This window comes from Melozone crissalis, unplaced genomic scaffold (genome assembly GCF_028551555.1).
Source record: "Melozone crissalis strain CALT ecotype California unplaced genomic scaffold, PUWL_Pcris_2 ptg000014l_1, whole genome shotgun sequence".
In the NCBI taxonomy this organism is placed as follows: Eukaryota; Metazoa; Chordata; class Aves; order Passeriformes; family Passerellidae; genus Melozone; species Melozone crissalis.
This window is the reverse complement of record NW_026535792.1, coordinates 18642993-18662485: the sequence shown is the minus strand read 5'-3', so window position 1 is coordinate 18662485 and position 19493 is coordinate 18642993. Positions and strand designations below refer to the sequence as shown.

The 19493-nt window shown below is 55.9% G+C and overlaps 2 protein-coding genes across 2 annotated transcripts; one reads left to right on the top strand and one right to left on the bottom strand.

Annotated features, from left to right (window-relative positions):
• Positions 1–550: 550 nt before the first annotated feature.
• Positions 551–7285, top strand: DUOXA1 (dual oxidase maturation factor 1). The gene is made up of 6 exons (XM_054272926.1): positions 551–697; positions 1551–1608; positions 2708–2842; positions 3003–3216; positions 6323–6537; positions 7077–7285. Exons 1-6 carry the CDS (start codon positions 551–553, stop codon positions 7283–7285), a joined length of 978 nt encoding a protein of 325 aa, XP_054128901.1.
• A 2116-nt stretch (positions 7286–9401) lies between these two features.
• Positions 9402–15103, bottom strand: DUOXA2 (dual oxidase maturation factor 2). The gene is made up of 6 exons (XM_054272939.1): positions 14957–15103; positions 14226–14283; positions 12013–12147; positions 11639–11852; positions 9969–10183; positions 9402–9595 (listed from the first exon to the last, which is right to left on the bottom strand). The coding sequence occupies exons 1-6, from the start codon at positions 15101–15103 to the stop codon at positions 9402–9404; spliced, it is 963 nt and encodes a 320-aa protein (XP_054128914.1).
• Between the last annotated feature and the right edge of the window lie 4390 nt (positions 15104–19493).

The window sequence follows — 19493 nt, the reverse complement described above, 5'->3', positions numbered from 1 at the left end:
GGCTAAGAATAGAAAAGAAAGAATGATAACAAAGGCAGCTGTCCCAGACTCTCTGTCTGAGCCAGCTGACTGTGATTGGCCATTAATTAGAAACAACCACATGAGACCAATCACAGATGCACCTCTTGCATTCCACAGCAGCAGATAATCAATGTTTACATTTCGTTCCTGAGGCCTCCCAGCTTCTCAGGAGGAAAAATCCTAAGGAAAGGATTTTCCATGAAAAGATGTCTGTGACAGGTGGGAGCACAGGGAACATTTTGGGGGTGGAGAACAGATTGGAGTGAGCTGCCCTGTGGTGTTTGCTCGCCTTGCTGTCCCTCTTGGGGACAATTGAGCTTTGCAGCAATGCTCTGGTGGCTCCAAGGCAGCTTGGCTGTGCAGGATGGAGGGTTCCTGATGAAGGAGGTCCCTGAGTGTGGGATTGCAGTGCCCAGGGGCATGGGATGCTGAGTGGGACAAAGGGCAGGACACAGCTCTGTGTAAAGGCTGATGGATTGCATGTGTGGAGATGATTTTCTGCCAGTTTTGGGCATTTCCAGGCAGCAAGATGACTCTGTGGAATGGCTCCTACCCCTTCTACCCCGGGGCCAATGCCTGCTTCCCCTTTGACACCACCCGGGCTGTCATTGTCACCGTGTTCCTGTCCGTGCTGGCCACCTTCATCATCATCCTGCCGGGCATCCCGGGCAGGAGGGTAAGTGGAGGGGCAGGGGCACTTCAGACCTCTGCTCCCTGCCTGTGCATCCCACATTCCTCCCCTTCCCAGCCTCCAGAGCAGATTTGGCAAGCAAGGCTGCCCGGGGCTATGGCCAGAGCTCTGGGATCTCTGATTGCCATGGGGCTGAGTGAGCTCCATCCCAGCATCAGCACCAAACTCCACCAGCCCAGGTTTCTGAGGCTGCTAGAGCTGATCTTGGCTGGATTTCTCTGTGAAATTCTTTCAGCAGAGTGGAATGGCAGGGTGAGGCTCCGAGATCTCACCGCACCTTGGCAGAGAGCTCGGTGAAAGAGGGAGGTGTGTACAGGGCATGTCCCAGCACTGCTCCCTGTGCCCCACAGACCCTGCTGGAGCCACACCAGGGGCTGGCTCTGTGCCCTGGTGCTGCAGCAGGGCTGCTTGAGGGGCTCCTGTCCCCCAGGGGACACCCTACAAATGCCTGGTGGCTCCTTTTTGCTACAGCTGTGGCCAGCTGTCAACACATCCAAACTGAGGTTTGGGTAAGGGTGGGAATTGCAGCTGAAGATTCTCAGAGGGAATGTTTCCAAACATCCCTTCCCAAAAAAAGGGCTGTCACAGCTTTCTCCAGGGGGTTCTTTTGATGATTTTCTTCCTCTGCCTGGATCTCCCTGCTGCCTCCCCCCACCCCAGCTGGGATGCCACAGGTACCCCCTGCCACCCACCCACCCACCCAGCACATGGGTGACTCCCCAGGGCAGGGACACGGCTGTTTCTCACCATTTCACCTTTCTAGTGATGTGCTTGGTGCTGAGGTGCCCGTGGTAACCTCTGGCTGAGCCCTGTGCCCCCACTCTCTCCCCTCTCACAGAGACTCCTGTGGTTCCTGCGGCTGGTGCTGGGGCTCTTCGTGGGAGCAGTGATCCTCAGTGAGTGCTGGGGGGCCCATGGAGGCCCAGAAATGAGGGGGGACACTGGGAGAGGGTGAAGAGACCAGTTAAGAACCAAGCCCAGCCCGTGGGATGAGCTCTTGGGGAAGATGGACACATGTCTTGAGTGTGGGAGGTGGCTCCAGCCATGGTGGAAGGCACCCATCCATCTGCCTGGGGTCTGAGGGCTGGTGGTCACCTCCAGGGCAGTCACCAAAGGGTCACCACCACCTTCCAGGGGGATCAGGGGCTCAGGGGCAAAGCAGTGCCCAGGCAGTGCCCACACATCACCCCACAGCCACCAGGGAGAGGATCTGTGCTGGGGCTGGGGAGAAACCAGCACAAGGGGGGCTTGGAGGGTCATTCGTGGGGTGATAATGAGGGGGGGACACACAGGGATACAGGAAGGACACAAAGGGATACAGGAATGACACACAGGGATAAAGGAGGGACACACAGGGATGCAGGAGGGACACACAGGGACACAGGAGGGACACACAGGAATGACACACAGGGATACAGGAATGACACAAAGGGATACAGGAATGACACACAGGGATAAAGGAGGGACACACAGGGATGCAGGAATGACATCCAGGGATACAGGAATGACACACAGGGATACAGGAGGGACACACAGGGATACAGGAGGGACACACAGGGATACAGGAATGACACACAGGGATACAGGAGGGACACACAGGGTCACAGGAGGGACACACAGGGATACAGGAATGACTCACAGGGATACAGGAGGGACACACAGGGATACAGGAGGGACACACAGGGATACAGGAATGACCCACAGGGATACAGGAGGGACACACAGGGATACAGGAATGACACACAGGGATACAGGAGGGACACACAGGATACCGGAGGGACACACAGGGAGACGGGAAGGACACACAGGGATACAAGTGGGACACACAGGGATACAGGGAGGACATTCAGGACTTCCTCCCCTTGGGGCTAACAGCCAAGCCCTGGATTTGGGGTGACCTAGGTGATGCTCAGGCCATGGTGACCATCCTGGCAGGTGCTTCCAGCACCAGGCGTCTTGCTGCCAGGTTGTGACTAACCCCTGAGGTCTCCACAGATGTGCAGTTCACCAGAGACTGGGAGCGTGGCTGGGTGCAGGCCAACACCTCCTACAAGTCCTTCAGCCCCGCGCAGGTGAGCGCTGACATCGGGCTGCACATCGGCCTGGCCGGGCTCAACGTCACGCTCAGGGGTGAGTCTGTGTGCCCCTGTGCCGCTCTGCAGCGGCCCCAGCAGCTGCACAGCTGCCCTGCAGCGCCCTGGCAGTGTCTGGGCCCCGCTGTGCCCGCGCTGCTGCTGCGCTGGCAGTGCCCAGGGCTGGCACGGCAGAGCTCAGCCCGTGCCTCCCGCAGGAAACCCGGTGCAGCAGATCAACGAGACCATCAACTACAACGAGCACTTTTCCTGGAGCTTTGGGGAGGATTATGAGCTCAGCTACAGCCAGGGGCTGCACAGGGGGCTGCCCAGCCCCATCCTGTACGTGGCAGAGAAGTTCAGCGGGCAGAGCCCCTGTGGGGTGCACGGGCAGTACCGCATCGCCGGGCACTACGTGTCCCTCACCCTGTGGTGAGTTACAGCCCTGCCCTGCCCTGGGGAGCACAGGGACAGCACTCGGAGATTTATGGAGCCACCTTTGTCACTGTAAGGCCATGCCAAAGCCTCTCTGCAGGATCTGGGGTTCTCCTGCTTCCTGGCTTGTCATAGATTCACAGAATTGTGGGATCGTGGAGTGATTTGGGTTGGGTGGGATCTTAAAGCTTATGTTGGTCTAACTCCCCACCATGGGCAGGGACACCTTCCACTATCCCAGGCTGCTCCAAGCCCCGTCCAGCCTGGCCTGGAACACTTCCAGGGATCACTTCCCTAAATGTCTCCCATGTAAAGCCAGGACAGGCAGCCGGAGCTCCTCTGGGCCTCTTCACCCTCACAGGGAGGAATTCCTTCCCAATATCCCATCTAACCCTGCCCTCTGACTGTGGGAAGTTATTCATCCTCATCCTGTCCCTCCATCCCTTGTCCCCAGTCCCTCTCCAGCTGTTCTGGAGCCCCTTCAGGCTCTGAGGTCTCTCCAGAACCTTCTCTCCTCTCTCAGCACCCCCAGCTCTCCCAGCCTGGCTCTGGAGCAGAGGGGCTGCAGCATCTTTTGTCCATGTCCCCAGGCTCCTCTGCCTTGATGTCCGAAACTGCAGTCAAAAATGTCATTGAAGGGAAAGCAGACACAGCTGTGGGGCTCATGGTTCCAGATCCCTCCAAAGGACCAAGATAGAACCCAAATTTAGACCCACTGTGTCTTCCTTTGCCTGTCCAAGTGGGCACAGACCTGCCCCATGGTCAGGATGGTCCTCCCTGGGGAAGCACCATCAGGAGGGAGCTCATGGAGCTTGGAGCCCTGGTGTGTGCTGTGACTGTGGGGTCCCAGGGCACCCCCAAGAGTCTCAGAGGCCTTGGGAAAGGCACTGCAGGGAAGGGAGAGCCTTGCAATTCCCCCATGAATGCAGGTTCCACGTCCCTGTATCCATCTCTTTTCTCATGTTCAGGAAAAATAATTATCCCCACCCAAACATTCTTGTATTTCAAGACAGAAATATTAATGAAAATTTTTTTTTTAGGGTTTTTTTTTTCCTTGGAATCGGAAAAATCTGTTAGGGTCACCTTCCCAGGGAGCTGAATGCAAGCCCCAAGCACAGGGTAGGGCTGGCAGCTGGGTGCACTCCAGGTGCTGCTGGATCAGGTGTGGGCATGGCTAATGGTGCAACTCTCCAAACAAAGGTGTCCCTGCAGGCCATTGTCCTTCCATGCCATTGTCCCTCCATGCCAGTGTCCCTCTGAACGCTGGGAACTGCCCGGGGGTGACCAGCTGTGGGCAACCACAAGAATCAGGAAAGAAGGTACTTGGCAGGGCTGTTACAATCTGATTGTTAGAGACACCCTCTGCCCAAATGAGGGTGCAAAGGAGGCCACATGCTGAAGTCCATAGTATGGATTTTATGTCACAGGAAATGTGATGTAGACAAAGATGGAAAGAAATAGAAAAGGAAACTGGGAGGAGAGGGAGGCAGATTAAGTAAGAAGATATGACCACCCATGGAACCAGACATGGCTGGCCACATGGAACCAGCTCCCCATGGATGCTCCTGTGGTCTTCCAGAGGTGGGGAGAGCCCAGGGCTGGCTCAGGTTTGATGAGAACACCCAGGCACCTTCCCTTCACACTTTACTTCCAGGGCATTGCTCCCTGCAAGGGCTCAGAGCCTCGGGGGACTTTGGGGGTTCATGGCCCCTTCTGTGGCACGGCCCAGCCTCTCACACCGGTGTTGAAGCAGCTCTGCCCCCCCAGGAGGGGTGAAAGCCCCCAGGCCGAGGTGTGAACACAAACAGTGTCCCCTGTGACCTTCCTGGGAAGGGAGGGGAGCGTTCCAGCGGAGCCTGTTGTGTGAGGGGGGGCATTGGCACGGTGGCAGACAGCACCCTGTGTGAAAAACGCCAGTCACTTGTTTTTTTTTTAAATTTTAAGAGTTTAATAGTAATAAAATGGTTATAAAAATAGTAATGCAATTAGAGTAATGATAATTTGGACAATTTGAATTAGGACAATAGAGACAAAGAGTTACAGACGGTCTGGGTACCTTTTTCTGGGCAAAATAAGCCCAAAAAAGGACACCCATTAGCAGAGGATTAACCCTTAAAAACAACAGCCTGTTGCATATTCATACACATCATACATGATGCATAAATTCCATTCAAACACAGGATTCTGTCTGGTCATCATCAGCTTCTTCCTTCTAATCCTAACAGCACCTTCGAGGTAGGAAGAAATTCGTTTCTTCTGATAATGGGGCAATAAATTCTTTTTTCTCTGCAAGATTCAGGTGTCCTGTGGCTGCTATCTCGGTGCAAGTACCTCATTCCTTTCTTAAAAAATCCCACTAGCATAGTTCTCGTTTTAACTACAAAAGTTACCTTTTAATTACAACACTACATTTATTATTGAAACGTTAATACAGCACTACTAATCAATACATGAAAATACATATGGTAAATATTTGCATAGAGCCATGTAATACGCACTTTTCACACCCTGCCTCTCCAGGGGCTGCTTCTCATCAGCCTTCTCCCTCATCTGCCTCAAATCCCAGAGCTTCCTCCTCTTATGCACATCAGAGGGCTTGCCAGCACACACCCCAAACCCCTCTTTCCCCCAAAATCCCTCCTTCCCATAACACACCCAAAACCCCTCCTTTTCCCCCCTACAAAGCTCCTGCTGCCTCTGCAAATGGCCAAACATTTGAGCTATTAAACACTAATATTTCAGATATTTCAGTCTCTCACAGGAACCTCCAGAGATTTCCACTCCAGGCCCACACCCAGAGCAGGGCTGATGCCAAAGCTGCGCCGAGGTGCTTGGGGGGCTTCAGGAAATTCAGTGCTGAACATTCCCAGGTGTGGAGATCCCTCTCCGCTGCTGCAGGATGTGTCCCACAGCTCCACCACTCATGTCCTTACTCAGTTGTTTGGGTTGATCTCTAGATCAGATATCCAGATATCTGCTGCAGCAAGGCCAGCTGGACCAGGTTGTCCATGGCTTTATCCCTCCATTGGGATATGGAGAGCAGACCCTGGAGAGCAGATTCTCCAAGGCTGATGTTTTGTGCTGTTTTGTGGTCCTTTTTCAGGCTGGCCTTCTGCACGTGGCTCATTTCCATCCTGCTCTTCTCCATGTCCATCCTGCTCTACGGTGGCCAGATGCTCCTGCTCACTGGCACGCTGATCCTCTCCTCCCTGCTGCTCTTCTCCACTGCCAGGAGCAGCCTGAGGTGCCCCCTCCAGTTTGGCCCAGTTTCCTTGAGGACAGACTATGGGGAGTCCTTCTGGCTGGCACTGGCCACAGGTGAGTGCTCAGCCTGCTTCTGGGGCTTTGCTTTCCTCCTCCATCCCTACAGAGATGATGGCCCACAGCACCTCGTCCCTCCTTTCCCCATGGCTGGCCACAGAAAATTATAATTTCAGGTTAGAAGATTTTAGGTTAGAATTATCAAGGTTGAGGAGAGAGTGAGATGAGCAGCGCAGAGAATTGAACCTTTGAAGTTGTCTGCTGGATAGAGATTCCCTCTGCCTTTCAGGACCTGCAGCAATCATTTCCTTTGCTCAGACCAGAATTTTCCATGTCACAACATCACCTCCAGGGAGACCAGGTGGTGACTAAATCCCCCTGGTGCTCCAACAGGCTAAACAAATCCAAATTCTCCAGCCTTTCCCTGTGCATGGTGCCCCCCATCCATTGACCTCTCTTTTGTGCTGGGGAGCCCACAGTGATGCCATAATCGAGGTGGGGAAAGAGAAAAAAGCCTTTTCCTGCCTGCTGGGTGAGGCCACACGTCCCTGGTGTGCAGCTGGGCCCTGCAGAGCTGTCTCTGTGTGTGTTTGCAGGGCTGCTGTGCCTGCTCCTGGGGCTGGCCATCGTCATCCTCAACTCTGTGCAGCCACAGAAGCTGAAGCTCATCTTCAGCCTGGACAGGAGCAGCGAGGAGGAGCAGTGGGAGCAGTCCTGGCTGCCAGCCCAGCCCAGCTGCTCTGCACAGGGCGGGTTCATGGTCCCCCTTGGGGAGCTGTGCCCTGGGACAGCCACCCGGCTCTGAGGCACAGGGGACAGGGCAGGGCTGCAGGGGCTGCCCCTGAACCCACCAAATCCATCAGGAGCCCGGCTGGGAAGGGACAGGACAAGGACCAAGTGATGAGAATATCCAGAGCTGAAAAAGTGTCTTGAATACAACAGTTTTTGTTGGTTTGGGGTGGTTTTTTTGTTTGTGCTTTTTCTTTTTTCTGTTTTACTGCCATCCCAACAAACCCCGAGTCCTCCCCAGCATACAGAGATTAAATCAGAACAAACTGGAGACAAAACAAGTAACTGCAGACTCACAGTGATGAACCAAAGGAGAAGCACAGCCCACAAGAGCCCCTGACCCTGAAGACCTTTAAAAATCCCCCTGCCCTTGGATGCTGCCCCACCAGCAGGCAGGAGGCTGAGATGGAGCTGTGCTCCCCCTGCACCCCATATCTCCTGTCAGTGTGGAAGGAGGAGCAGGAGGGCAGAGAGGAACGCAATTGAGGAGGATGATGGAGGAACCAGACCAGGAGGGAGGAGGAGGTAGGAAAGGAGGAGCAACAGTGCCCTGGAGAGCAGCTAAAACCAATTCAGGAAGAGCTGAGCAGCACCTCCAGTCTGGGTTCCTCCTTGGTTCCTCATCACAAAGGTTCCTTAATTGGTTTCTTAGCCCCTGAAATGTGCCAAGGAGACATTTGCCCCCGTGGGAAGGAAATGCTGCTGCTGGGGGCTTGGCAGGAGTGACCTCCAGATGTGCCCCATGGGCCCTTCTTAACAAAGCAGCCCCCTAAATGTCCACAGTGTTTCAAAGCAGAGGGGTTTTAGTAAAGTTTTATTGAAAATAATTCCTGTGCAGAACAAACCACATTAGTGACACACAAACATCATCCGACAGAAATGAGTAACTTGCCAGCAAGGATCTCAGGAAGAAAAGTCAAAACATTGAAATGATGTAGTTTACAGTTAATTGGAATGAAGGTGCCCAGGTTTCCAGCATTCAGATATGGAATCCCAGAATGGTTTGGGTTGGAAAGGGGCCTTAAAGCTCATCTTGTGCCACCCCCCACCATGGGCAGGGACATCTTCCACTATCTCAGGTTGCTCCAAGCCTGGCCTGGGACACTTCCAGGGATGGGGCAGCCACAGCTTCTCTGGGCAACCTGTGCCAGGGCCTCATGACTCTCACAAGGAGGAATTCCTTCCCAATATCCCATCTGCTCCCTGGCAGTGGGAAGTTATTCCTCCTCCTTCTCTCCCTCCATGCCTTGTCCCCAGTCCCTCTCCAGCTCTCCTGGAGCCCCTTCAGGCCCTGCCAGGGGCTCTGAGCTCTCCCTGGAGCCTTCTCCTGTCCAGGTGAGCACCCCCAGCTCTCCCAGCCTGGCTCCACCCTCAGAGCATCTCCATGGCCTCTTCTGGGCTCTCCAGCAGCTCTGTGTCCTCTCTGGAGGCAGCTCTGCAGGTGGGGTCTCACCTGAGTGGGGCAGAGGGACGGAATCCTTCTCCCTCCCCTCCATCCCAGCCAGTCTGAGTGTGCTCCAGCTGGACAGGGATTCATTCCCCACTCTCCTTCCTCTCCTATGGCATCCTTTTGGCCCACACTAGGCTACAATTTCATCTAATAAGGGCCAAATTTGAAGGTGAAAATAATCAATTGAGCACATCCCCCTCAGCAGACTCCATGGCACATTTGCTCAGTGTTTGTTTCTGGAGCAGGCTTTTTATTCCAGCTCCTGCAGAAGCTGGATCCATACCTGGCTTTCCTAGATACATCTAAACCAAAAAACGTCACGTTTGGGGAAGAAATGAGCAGGTTTAACCCCAGGCTTGTGGAGTGGCAGGTGCTCCCAGGCAGAAACGTGAGCCACGAGCTGTTTCTCAGTGTCAGTGGGAACAGACCCTTGGAGAATGGAGCAGGAAGGGCCTGGGTTCCTCGTGGGACAGGGTGCCCAGGTGGGAGTGCAGCCCCAGTCTCAGTGACCTGCTCTGGCACAGATCACAGGAGACACAGCCTGGGAAGGGCTTGCCAGCAAGGACCCATCCCAGAGTGGGTTCAAAGGCAGCTGGATGGGGAAATGCATCTCTGGGGACATCAAGGAGGATTTGTTCTGCCCTTTTGGGTCCATCCTCAGGGGAAGAGGGAGGATTTTCTTCTAGACACTGTTGATTTCAGTGGGCTCAGAGGGAGACTGGCTCTTGCTGACAAAGTGAGGGTTGATGAACACCTCAGGCAGCTCCTGGTGCTCCTCTGCTTTGTCCTCACGGAGATCAAAGAAAGTTTTCAGCAGGTCCAGGTTGAGGTGGTGCATTGCCACAACGGTGGTCCCAGCCACCAAACAGAGCAGGCCTGGAACAAACACACACTCTGATTGGGGTCCTGTCACCCCAGCAGTGTCCCCACCCCTTGGATTGTCCCCTGCCAGAGGACAATGCCTTTCCTTATGGAAGGTGGCCTTCCATTGCATGACCTGTTCTGAGCATCCTCAAGCCCAGGCACAGGTCTGAAAACCAGGGAGGGTGATCCCAAAGTCTTTGCACACCTCAGGAGCTGTGAAAGCCTTGAGATGAGGATGGTGCTTGTCCTTTTCCCACCCCTCTCCACACCTCTGCCAGGATCTGCATGCCAAGGCCCGGGCTGGGGCTCTGGGGAGATGCACTTCCCACTTTGGGGGAAATCCTGGGACTCAGGGATGATTCCTGGGGCACCCCAATGCTCTCACCAACTGCTAGCATGAGCCAGAAGGATCCCCCATAGGCCACGTGCAGCGTGCTGCTCCCAATCTGGATGGGGCACATCAGGGAGCTCCTCACGGTGGAGAAGGAGAGCAGGGAGAAGATCATGAAGGCCCCAGTGGCCAGGAGCATGTATCCTCCATAAACCAGGGCAGGCATGGAGAGCAGGATGTTGGAGATGATCCACGTGCAAAAGGCGACCCTGGAGGCAGGAGGAGACCAGAGATGAGTGGTGAGAGTGCCATGGGTTAGGGTGCTCTGTGTGAGGATTTCCATGTGTTGGGAGCACTCTGGGCTCCAGGAGCACTTCAGGAGGAGGAGAAGCTCTGTGGGCAGGCAGGAGTGATCCCTAATCCCCACGCTGAGCAAGTGCCCGTGCCAGGCTCACATTGCTCCATCCAGAAGCCTCTCCTCCTCACATTGCTCAGCCCACACACATCACTAGCCCCAAGGAGGCTGTGGCAGCCCCCTCAGTGCATCTGGACCATCCCAATCACCTGCCCTGCCACACATGGGGCAGCCTGGTTCCTGAGAGCAGCACCAGGACTGGGATGAGTGCAGGAGCAGGCAAAGGCCATGAGCAGTAGCTCTGCACTTGCTGAGGAGCTGGGCTACACAGAGGAAAGCCTCAGCTGTGGGCCAGGAGCTCTTGTTCCATGGTAAACCAGGCTCCTTCCCTAGTCTCTGTGTCCCTGCCGTCTGTCACAGACATCTTTTATGAAAAATCTTTTAAGATTTTTCTCCTGAGAAGCTGAAAGGCCTCAGGAACAAAATGTAAACAATGATTATCTGCTGCTGTGGAATGCAACAGGTGCATCTGTGATTGGTCTCATGTTGGTTGTTTCTAATTAATGGCCAATCACAGTCAGCTGGCTTGGACTCTCTGTCCCAGACACAAACCTTTGTTATCATTCTTTCTTTTTCTATTCTTAGCTAGCCTTTAGAGGAAATCCTTTCTTCTTCTATTTTAGTATAGTTTTAATGTAATATATATTATAAAACAATTAACCAGCCTCCTGAAAGATGGAGTCAGATCCTCGTCTCTTCCCTTATCCCCAGACCCCTGCCAACACCACCACAAGCTGTCAAACCCCAGGCAGGGAGAGCAGCCCTGCAATGGTTTGTGATGGCCAGCACGTGGTGGAAGCTGGTCCCTATCTCCTGCCAGCTGGGGACAGCTCTCCCCCAGCCCACATGGGCACTGACAGATCACTGACCTTGCCAAAGAGTCGAGATCAGCTCCACAATAACAGCAGCAGGAACTTTTCCCCACCTGATCCAATCTTAGGTACAAAATCCACTCACAGGTAGGGCTGGGAGAGTTCTTCATGTGTCCATGGGCCTCTCGGGGCCACCAAGGACAGCAGCTCCAACTCCATCCATGGGGATGGACTGCTGCCACACCACAGCAGGGACCTGCAGCAGGTTCCTCTCTCCTGTGCCCACCCTGTGGGTTTGTCCAGCAGGGAGAACCAGAACTTCTCCTCTGCTCATCCCAAAGTGTCTACAGAGCCCGGCAGGGCCCCCTCCATGCACACAGCTTCCCTCCTGGCAGGATGCAATCCCACCCATCCCAAAGGCCATGGGGAAGGGCAGCCAAGCTCCCCACACCCCATGGTGGCAGCAGGACAGGACAGGACAGGACAGGGGGGCTCACCAGAGCATGGCTGAGGCGTAGTGCCCGGCGATGCGGTACTGCCCGTGCACCCCACAGGGGCTCTGCCCGCTGAACTTCTCTGCCACGTACAGGATGGGGCTGGGCAGCCCCCTGTGCAGCCCCTGGCTGTAGCTGAGCTCATAATCCGCCCCAAAGCTCCAGGAAAAGTGCTCGTTGTAGTTGATGGTCTCGTTGATCTGCTGCACCGGGTTTCCTGCGGGAGGCACGGGCTGAGCTCTGCCGTGCCAGCCCTGGGCACTGCCAGCGCAGCAGCAGCGCGGGCACAGCGGGGCCCAGACACTGCCAGGGCGCTGCAGGGCAGCTGTGCAGCTGCTGGGGCCGCTGCAGAGCGGCACAGGGGCACACAGACTCACCCCTGAGCGTGACGTTGAGCCCGGCCAGGCCGATGTGCAGCCCGATGTCAGCGCTCACCTGCGCGGGGCTGAAGGACTTGTAGGAGGTGTTGGCCTGCACCCAGCCACGCTCCCAGTCCCCTGTGAACTGCACAACTGCCAGGAAAAATGAAGCAGGGCTTAAAGCAGGTCCAGGCTTTGCTGGGCTCAAGGGGAGAATCACAGGTGAGTGGCAGCATTCCCACCATGGCACTGGGAGGGAGTGTTGGGAGGGCAGGAATGCTGATTCAGCCACCAGGACGTGCCCCAACCAGCTCCCACACCCTGCAGAGCTCGGGTCCTCCCCTTGCTAAGCATCCACTCCCTGGATCCGGGAACAGCAGGGCTCTGATCCCCAGGCATGGACATCCTGATCTGATTCCTGCTTGGACATCCTCTCCAGAGCTGCCCTGCCAGCTGCCCACCATGGCAAGCACCACAGCAGCCAGGGTCCAGAGATGAGCCACAGGAACAGGGGTGAGTCTCATTTCCCACATCCAGCTCCCTGAATTGCACTGTTAGTGAATAGTAAAGGTCATTGTCAAAAGGAGAGGTTGAGAGGGGTGGGAAGTGCCATCACAGCTTGGGCAGCCATTCCAGCTGGGAAAAAAAGAAAAATTGGAAGCTTTTCTGGTCTATATTTTTGGGAACAAAGTATCTTTTTGGAAGCACTTCCACTTTGCAGTGGGGTTCATTTTCCAATGAAGGTAAAGCCGATGGTTTGATGCTAGGCTGAACAAAACCCTCCTGAGAAAATGTTCAGTTGCTGAGTCAACTTGTGAGGGCACTGATGCAGTGGGAGCTCCACAGGAATGTTTCTGGCTGCAGGGGTGAGTGTGCCCTGCTGCGGCCAGACGGAAACTCTGACGCTGCCTCAGGAACAGTGTGTTCCTCCTGTGCCCCAGCAGAGCCCTGTCCCACAGTGGGGCTGTGCCTCTGCAGGGCTGGGCTGGGCTGTGGCACCAGCCCTGGCCTCCACCCCTGTGCCACCTCCAGGGTCTCAGACAGCTCTGGGGGCATCTCCCAGACCCTGGCATGGTCCCTGTGCCCCTCAGCTGGTCCCAGCCTGGCTGCCTAATCAAGCCAGAGCTGAATCTTTAGGTCATCATTATCCCTCTCTGAGTCCATCTTGTCCTTCACAGCAGGAAGGATGCTTTGATTTAGGGTCAGGGTTGGTTTCTCTTGCCACTGGCATCTTCTGTCCCCTCAGTACATCTTTTCTTACCCATCCTGTTGCCCTGAGCTGGAAATCCCACTGCCTGGTTTCCACCATCAGTTATTATAGGAGATTTCCTGGTTTTTACTAAATTAAATCCTCTCCTTCATCTCCTCTGACCTTGCTCCTTGGGAGGTGTTTACCCCACCACTGCAATCTCTGCCCTGCCTGTGCTTTATTCCAACCTGCTCCCTCCACATCACTGCCAGGCTCCTCACAATCTCCAAACACGCCTGGCTGCAGCACAAGAGGGCTCACAGCATGGGGGAAACAATGGAAAACTGGTGAGGAGGACTGCAAACACATCAACCAGTGTGTAGAAAACCCCAGAGATCACAGTGAGCACTGTCTAGCCCTGTGTGTTGGGGAAGAGGAGTACCTATTGAACAAGGGAAGATCAGAGTACATCAGTGAGCTACACCTGCACAAATCCCTGCAAACCAGGTGCAAACAGCAGGTTTGGTGGCCCTTGGTGCCAGTGCCCTCCCTGTCTCTACCCAGTGCTGCTCTGGGGGTCCCTTGGAGGGCAGGGTAATGAGAATAAACCTGCTCTCTGCAATTCATCCGTGCCTTTGTGGTTGTTCCTGCACCCTGCCTGTGTCAGGTACACACAGCTGGAGGAACATGGGGCTGTGCAGCCTGGTGGAGCTGGGGCTGCTTGAGTTACACCAGCAAAACTCCCAGGAGTAACCACAAACACCTCCAAGTGCCCTCAGCCCAGGGAAGGGGAAAGGAAAGGAAGGGAAAGCCATTTTGGGAACTGTGTGACTGCCTTGAAGAGCAAGGCTAAGGCAGACGCCACGACCAGCTGTGGTTGTGCCCCTCAGCTCCCATTTCCCAGCCCCAGGGTTCAATCCTTCCCCCAGAGGTTCAATCCTTCCCCCAGAGCCATCCAAACCCGGGGGGCTGCCCAGAGCCATCCATCCATCCCCAGAGCCATCCCTGAGCCATCCATCCCCGGGGGCTACCCCGCACTCACCGACAATCACCACTCCCACGAAGAGGCTGAGGAGAACACGGAGAGTCCAGTAGAGCCTCTGCACGGAGAGAGGTGGGACATGAGGCAGCAGGAACAGCAGGAACAGCCCTGCCTCTGCTCCTGCCTCTCCCTGAACCCCAGAGCCGCCCATCCTCGGGTTCCCAGCACCCAGAGTCCTCATCCCCGGGATCCGAGCACCCAGAGCCCCCATGCCCGGGGTCCCAGCACCCATCCCTGGGGTCCCAGCATGCGGGGCACCCCATGCCCAGGGTCCCAGCACCTATGCCCGGGGTCCCAGCACCCAGAGCCGCCCATGCCCAGGGTCCCAGCACCCAGGGCACCCCATCCCCGGGGTCCCAGCAGGTGGGGCACCCCATGTCCGGGGTCCCAGCATCCAGGGCCGCCCATGCCCATGGTGCCAGTACCCAGAGCTCCCATGCCCGAGGTCCCAGCACCCAGAGCCCCCATGCCCGGGATCCCAGTATGCGGGGTATCCCATGCCCGGGGTTCCAGCACCCATGCCCGGGATCCCAGCACCCAGAGCCCCCATGCCCGGGGTCCCAGCACCCAGAGCCCCCGTGCCCGGGGTCCCAGCATGCGGGGTATCCCATGCCCGGGGTCCCAACACCCAGGGCACCCCATGCCTGGGGTTCCAGCACCCAGAGCCACCCATGCCCGGGGTCCCAGCACCCATGCCCGGGATCCCAGCACCCATGCCCAGGGTCACTCACCGCCCGGCCGCGGATGCCCGGGATGATGAGCAGGAAGCAGCAAGCCAGCGTGAGGAACACCACGGTGACTATGATGGTGCTGATGTCAAACACGGCAGCCTTCCTGTGCTGCGGGTAGAAGGGGTAGACGCCATCGAACAGAGTCATCCTGCACCTCCAGGAGCCTGCGGGACAGAGCTGTGACACCCTGTGCTGCCCTGCCCGGGCGCCTCCAGCCGGTGGTGGCTCCGTTCTGGAATAACCAGCTGAGGGAGGTGCACCTGAAGGGTCCCCAGAGGGACAAGGAAATGTGACGCTGGCAGCGAGGCGGGCAGAGCGCTCAGAACACTCCCAGCAGAGCACACGCCACCCAAAACCCTCCTGGAGCAGAGAGGAGGTGCCTGGGGCAGGCTCAGCAGCCTCAGGGGCCGTGGCACCCCAGCAGACACCAGCCCTGGTCCTGAGGAGCAGCCCCAGAGCAGGAACCTGTCGAGCAGCTCCTGCCTGCACAGGGCCAGGCCTTTCTTTCCTCCTTGGGGTGGAAGTGCCCAAGCCCACTGGGGGAACTTCCCAGTGGGCAAAGAACGCAGAAGTGTTTTCCTTCAAAATGACAAGGAACAACTGAAAACGTGGATTTCACAATAGCAAAATGATCCCCAGCCAGGGGCCAGCAGTGCCAAGTGGAACAAAGCCCATTTCTCCCATTCCTGCCCATTTCCTCCAAGAAGATTTTCCCCAGGAGCTGCTGGTCTGGTGAAGGAGGAAGAGGAAGGATTGGTCCTGCACGTGGCTGAGAGGGGCCAGAAGCAGCCCCCGTTCCCAGCATGAGGGTCCAAAGAACACTCAAAACTCTATCAGCACATCTCAAGGCTGAAGGAAGCTGAATGACATAAAATTAAAAGGTGTGTGCGATTCACACAGATGACCTTGACCTTCCTCTGGCACTCCACTTCCAGCAATTACACACCTTATTCCTGTGCCTGCCTTAGATCTTCTCTACCAAAACTGATAATTTGCTTAGTCCTCTTGTTTTGCTCATTTAATAACCTCTCTGCATGTCACTGCCCCAGGAAGTTTGCTAAAGTCAGGGAATGCCAGAGCTGATCTGACTCTTGTCCAAGCTGCATTTACTTTTTTCCTGTACAGAGCAGGTGATTTTATTCTCATTTTCACAAAAACAGTTTTAATCATATTTTTGGGTAAGATACAACCCACAGCAATTCAGCCACAAAAAGCTGGTCCCAAATCCCTGGAGGTGAGTGGGGACCACAATAATTATCATGAAACAGTTTGTTTAGGTAGCTGAATTGCTTTTCAATACATAAAGCAATATTTGGTTTGAGAATCATTTTCTGTCCAGTAACCCAGATAATAACAGCAAAGAGTGGAACGGGGACTGGGATTTTACAGTGGCTCTGAATTTAACTTGACTGCTACAGACTGACAGAGCTGTTGTGTGCTTTTAAAAATCTTTTTTGGGGCTATTTTGCTGCGACAGCTTTGGGTTTATTTCTTGGAAAGCCAAACCTGGAGAAAGGCAGATTTCAAGTGTATTTACCTGGCAAGAGGAGCTGCAGCTGATTCCTGATGCACCTGAAGCCCAGCAAAAGTGCCCACAAAACAGTCAGAGCTGCTGCAAGAAAAGAAATAAATGAGTAGTTTAACCTAGGACAGATTAAATCATAATGGCTTGAATTCAACTTGTTCCTGGTACCTTTTCCCAAATTTCCTATGAGATGCAATGAAGCAGGAAACATTTCCAAGTGTACATTCACCAAAACACAGCTCTTCAGAGTTTAAAACTTTAAAAACCAGAACATAGCATGGACAATGCTGTCTTGTTAGATCTAAATTTAGCTTTCAACCAACACCAATGGATGTTTGCATTTCTGTATGCTGGGACTTGTTTTATAGAGAATTTCCAGGGAAACAACTCTTGATGTCTGTCCTTCTTTCTCCCTTGATTGCCCTTCTGGCATTTTTGCAGCTCTTTGGCACTTTTTGCAGCTTTAAGTAGAAAAGTGATGCCTACAGCTCACAGCAGGAGAAACTGAGCTTGTTGCACCTTGTGAAGCATCCTCCACTCTGAAGCTGTGACCTTGGAGGGGACCTGGGGGTCCCTCTGTCACAGCATATGGAGGGGAGAAAAAATGACAACATCTTCAAGGAAGGATGAGCAGCTCAGCAGAAACAGACAAGTTAATCTTATATTTTAAAATAATCTTGATCTGGAGCAGAGAAAGATGAAGGACGCAGAAAGTTTGCCCAAACCCCAGAAGTTTCTCCTTACAGAATCTCCATTTCCCTGCTCCAGAGTGAATCAGGATAAAAGGATTTTTTTAGAAGTGCTCAGCCAAAAAACTCCTGGTGGCAGAGCAAACAGCAATCCTGGCTGGGGCTAACAACAATCCTAGCTGGGTCGCTCGGGGCTGCAGATTGATATTTTCCATTGGGAAAAATAAATCCTGTCCCCTAGAAACTGAAACATCAGAACTGCAACTCCCAGCGGGGGAAAGAGGGGCGAGGAGGGAACCTGGCTGCGCTTTCCTGCCCCTGTAACAGGGTGCAATAGAAGGAACCGAGGGTTAGTGCAGGTGGGAGCTTCCTCCCCTGGCAGCCCCCCGCAGCAGGGGCCGGGGTGGGGGTGCCGCCCCCTCCCTCCACATACCTGTTCCTCCTCCTCCTCTTCCTCCTGCTGCTGCTGTTCTTGCGGGCGGCTCCGTCCCGCTCGGCGCTCTTATAGGGCGCGGGCCGTATGTAACCCGCGGAGCGCCCGCCCCAGCGCACTGCCGCCGCCCGCAGCGCTCCCGGCGAGGCCGCGGCGGCACCGGGGGACACCGGGGGACAGGACAGCGGCACACCGGGGACACGCGGTAACTGCCCGGAAGGGGATCGGAATGGAGGGCACACGCGTTGGGGAAAGGGAGGTGGAGCGGCTCGGGGTACAGGGACACTCGCGGTCCCCCTTGTGCGTGTGTCTGAGGCCGTGGTGTCCGCACTGGGAGGATGTCTGAGGGACCGGGGCCACGCGTGTCCCTGCCTGGGGTCGGGATCCAGCCCACACGTGTCCCTGCCTGTCTGAGGGATCGGGGTCATGCGTGTCCCTGCCCGTCCCCCGGGGTCGGCACCGCGCGCGTTCCCGCCTGTGTGGGAGCTGCGGGGCCGGGAGCGCGCCCGGCCCCTCCGGGCCCGCGCACTGCCAGGGCCGCGCACGGTGTGACCTGCGGGGCTGGGGCTGTCACTGCTGGATGGGACAGGGCTGGGGCTCTCACTTCTGAGGGGACAGGGGATGGGATTGTCACTTTTAGAGGGGACAGGGGCTGGGACTCTTACTGCTGCAGGGGACAGGGGCTGGGAGTGTCACTTCTGAGGGGACAGGGGCTGGGGCTGTCGCTTCTGAGGGGACAGGGGATGGGATTGTAACTTTTAGAGGGGATAGGGGCTGGGACTCTTACTGCTGCAGGGGACAGGGGCTGGGGCTGTCACTTCTGAGGGGACAGGGGATGGGATTGTCACTGCTGCAGGGGACAGGGCTGGGGCTGTCGCTTCTGAGGGGACAGGGGATGGGATTGTAACTTTTAGAGGGGACAGGGGCTGGGGCTACTCCGCCCCACATCCCGCTGTGGGGACACGCTGCGATGGGGCCGTGCCCGGGGGATGGAAGGGTCGGGAGGTGTCCCCGTGTCCCCGTGTCCCGAGGGCTCCGGGTGATGTGTGAGTGAGCACGGTGAGATGGAGCCCCGGGGATGGAGGTGTCGGGCCGTGTCCCCGTGTCCCAAGGCTTTGGGTGGTGTGATTTGTGAGCGCGGTGAGACAGAACCCGGGGGATGAAGGGGTCGGGCCGTGTCCCCGTGTCCCGAGGGCTCCGGGTGATTTGTGAGCACGGTGAGATGGAGCCCCGGGGATAGAAAGGTTCCATGTCCCCGTGTCCCAAGGCTTTGGGTGAAGTGTGAGTGATCACGGTGAGATGGAGCCCCGGGGATGGAAGGGTTCCCACGTCCCCATGTCCCGAAGGCTCTGGGTGATTTGTGAGCACGGTGAGCTAAAGGTTCCCATGTCCCCATGTCCCGAGGCTCTGGGTGGTGTGTGAGTGAGCACGGTGAGATGGAGCCCGGGGGATGAAGGGGTCGGGCCGTGTCCCCATGTTCCGAGACTCTGGGTGGTGTGGGAGTGAGCACGGTGAGATAGAACCCGGGGGATGAAGGGGTCGGGCCGTGTCCCCGTGTCCCGAGAGCTCCGGTGATTTGTGAGCACGGTGAGCCGGAGCCGTGCGTGGCCTCGCCTGCAGGGTGCGGTGGAGCCCCGCACATCCATCCCTGGCGCTCAGGGAGCAGGCACGGCACAGATCAGGTGGGACAGGAGGTCCTTGCTCTGTGGGAAGCTGTGTTTGCACTGACACATGGTTTTTGGAGGGGTGTGAAGCTCCAGGCTCTGACAGGACACAGGGATCCTCTCTGACGGGAGAAGACAAGTTGAATTTCACGAGGTGCAGAGGGAGGGAGTGAGTTTCCAAAGGTGGCACAGGGAATCTCTGGAAAAGCAGAATTTGGAGGGCTCA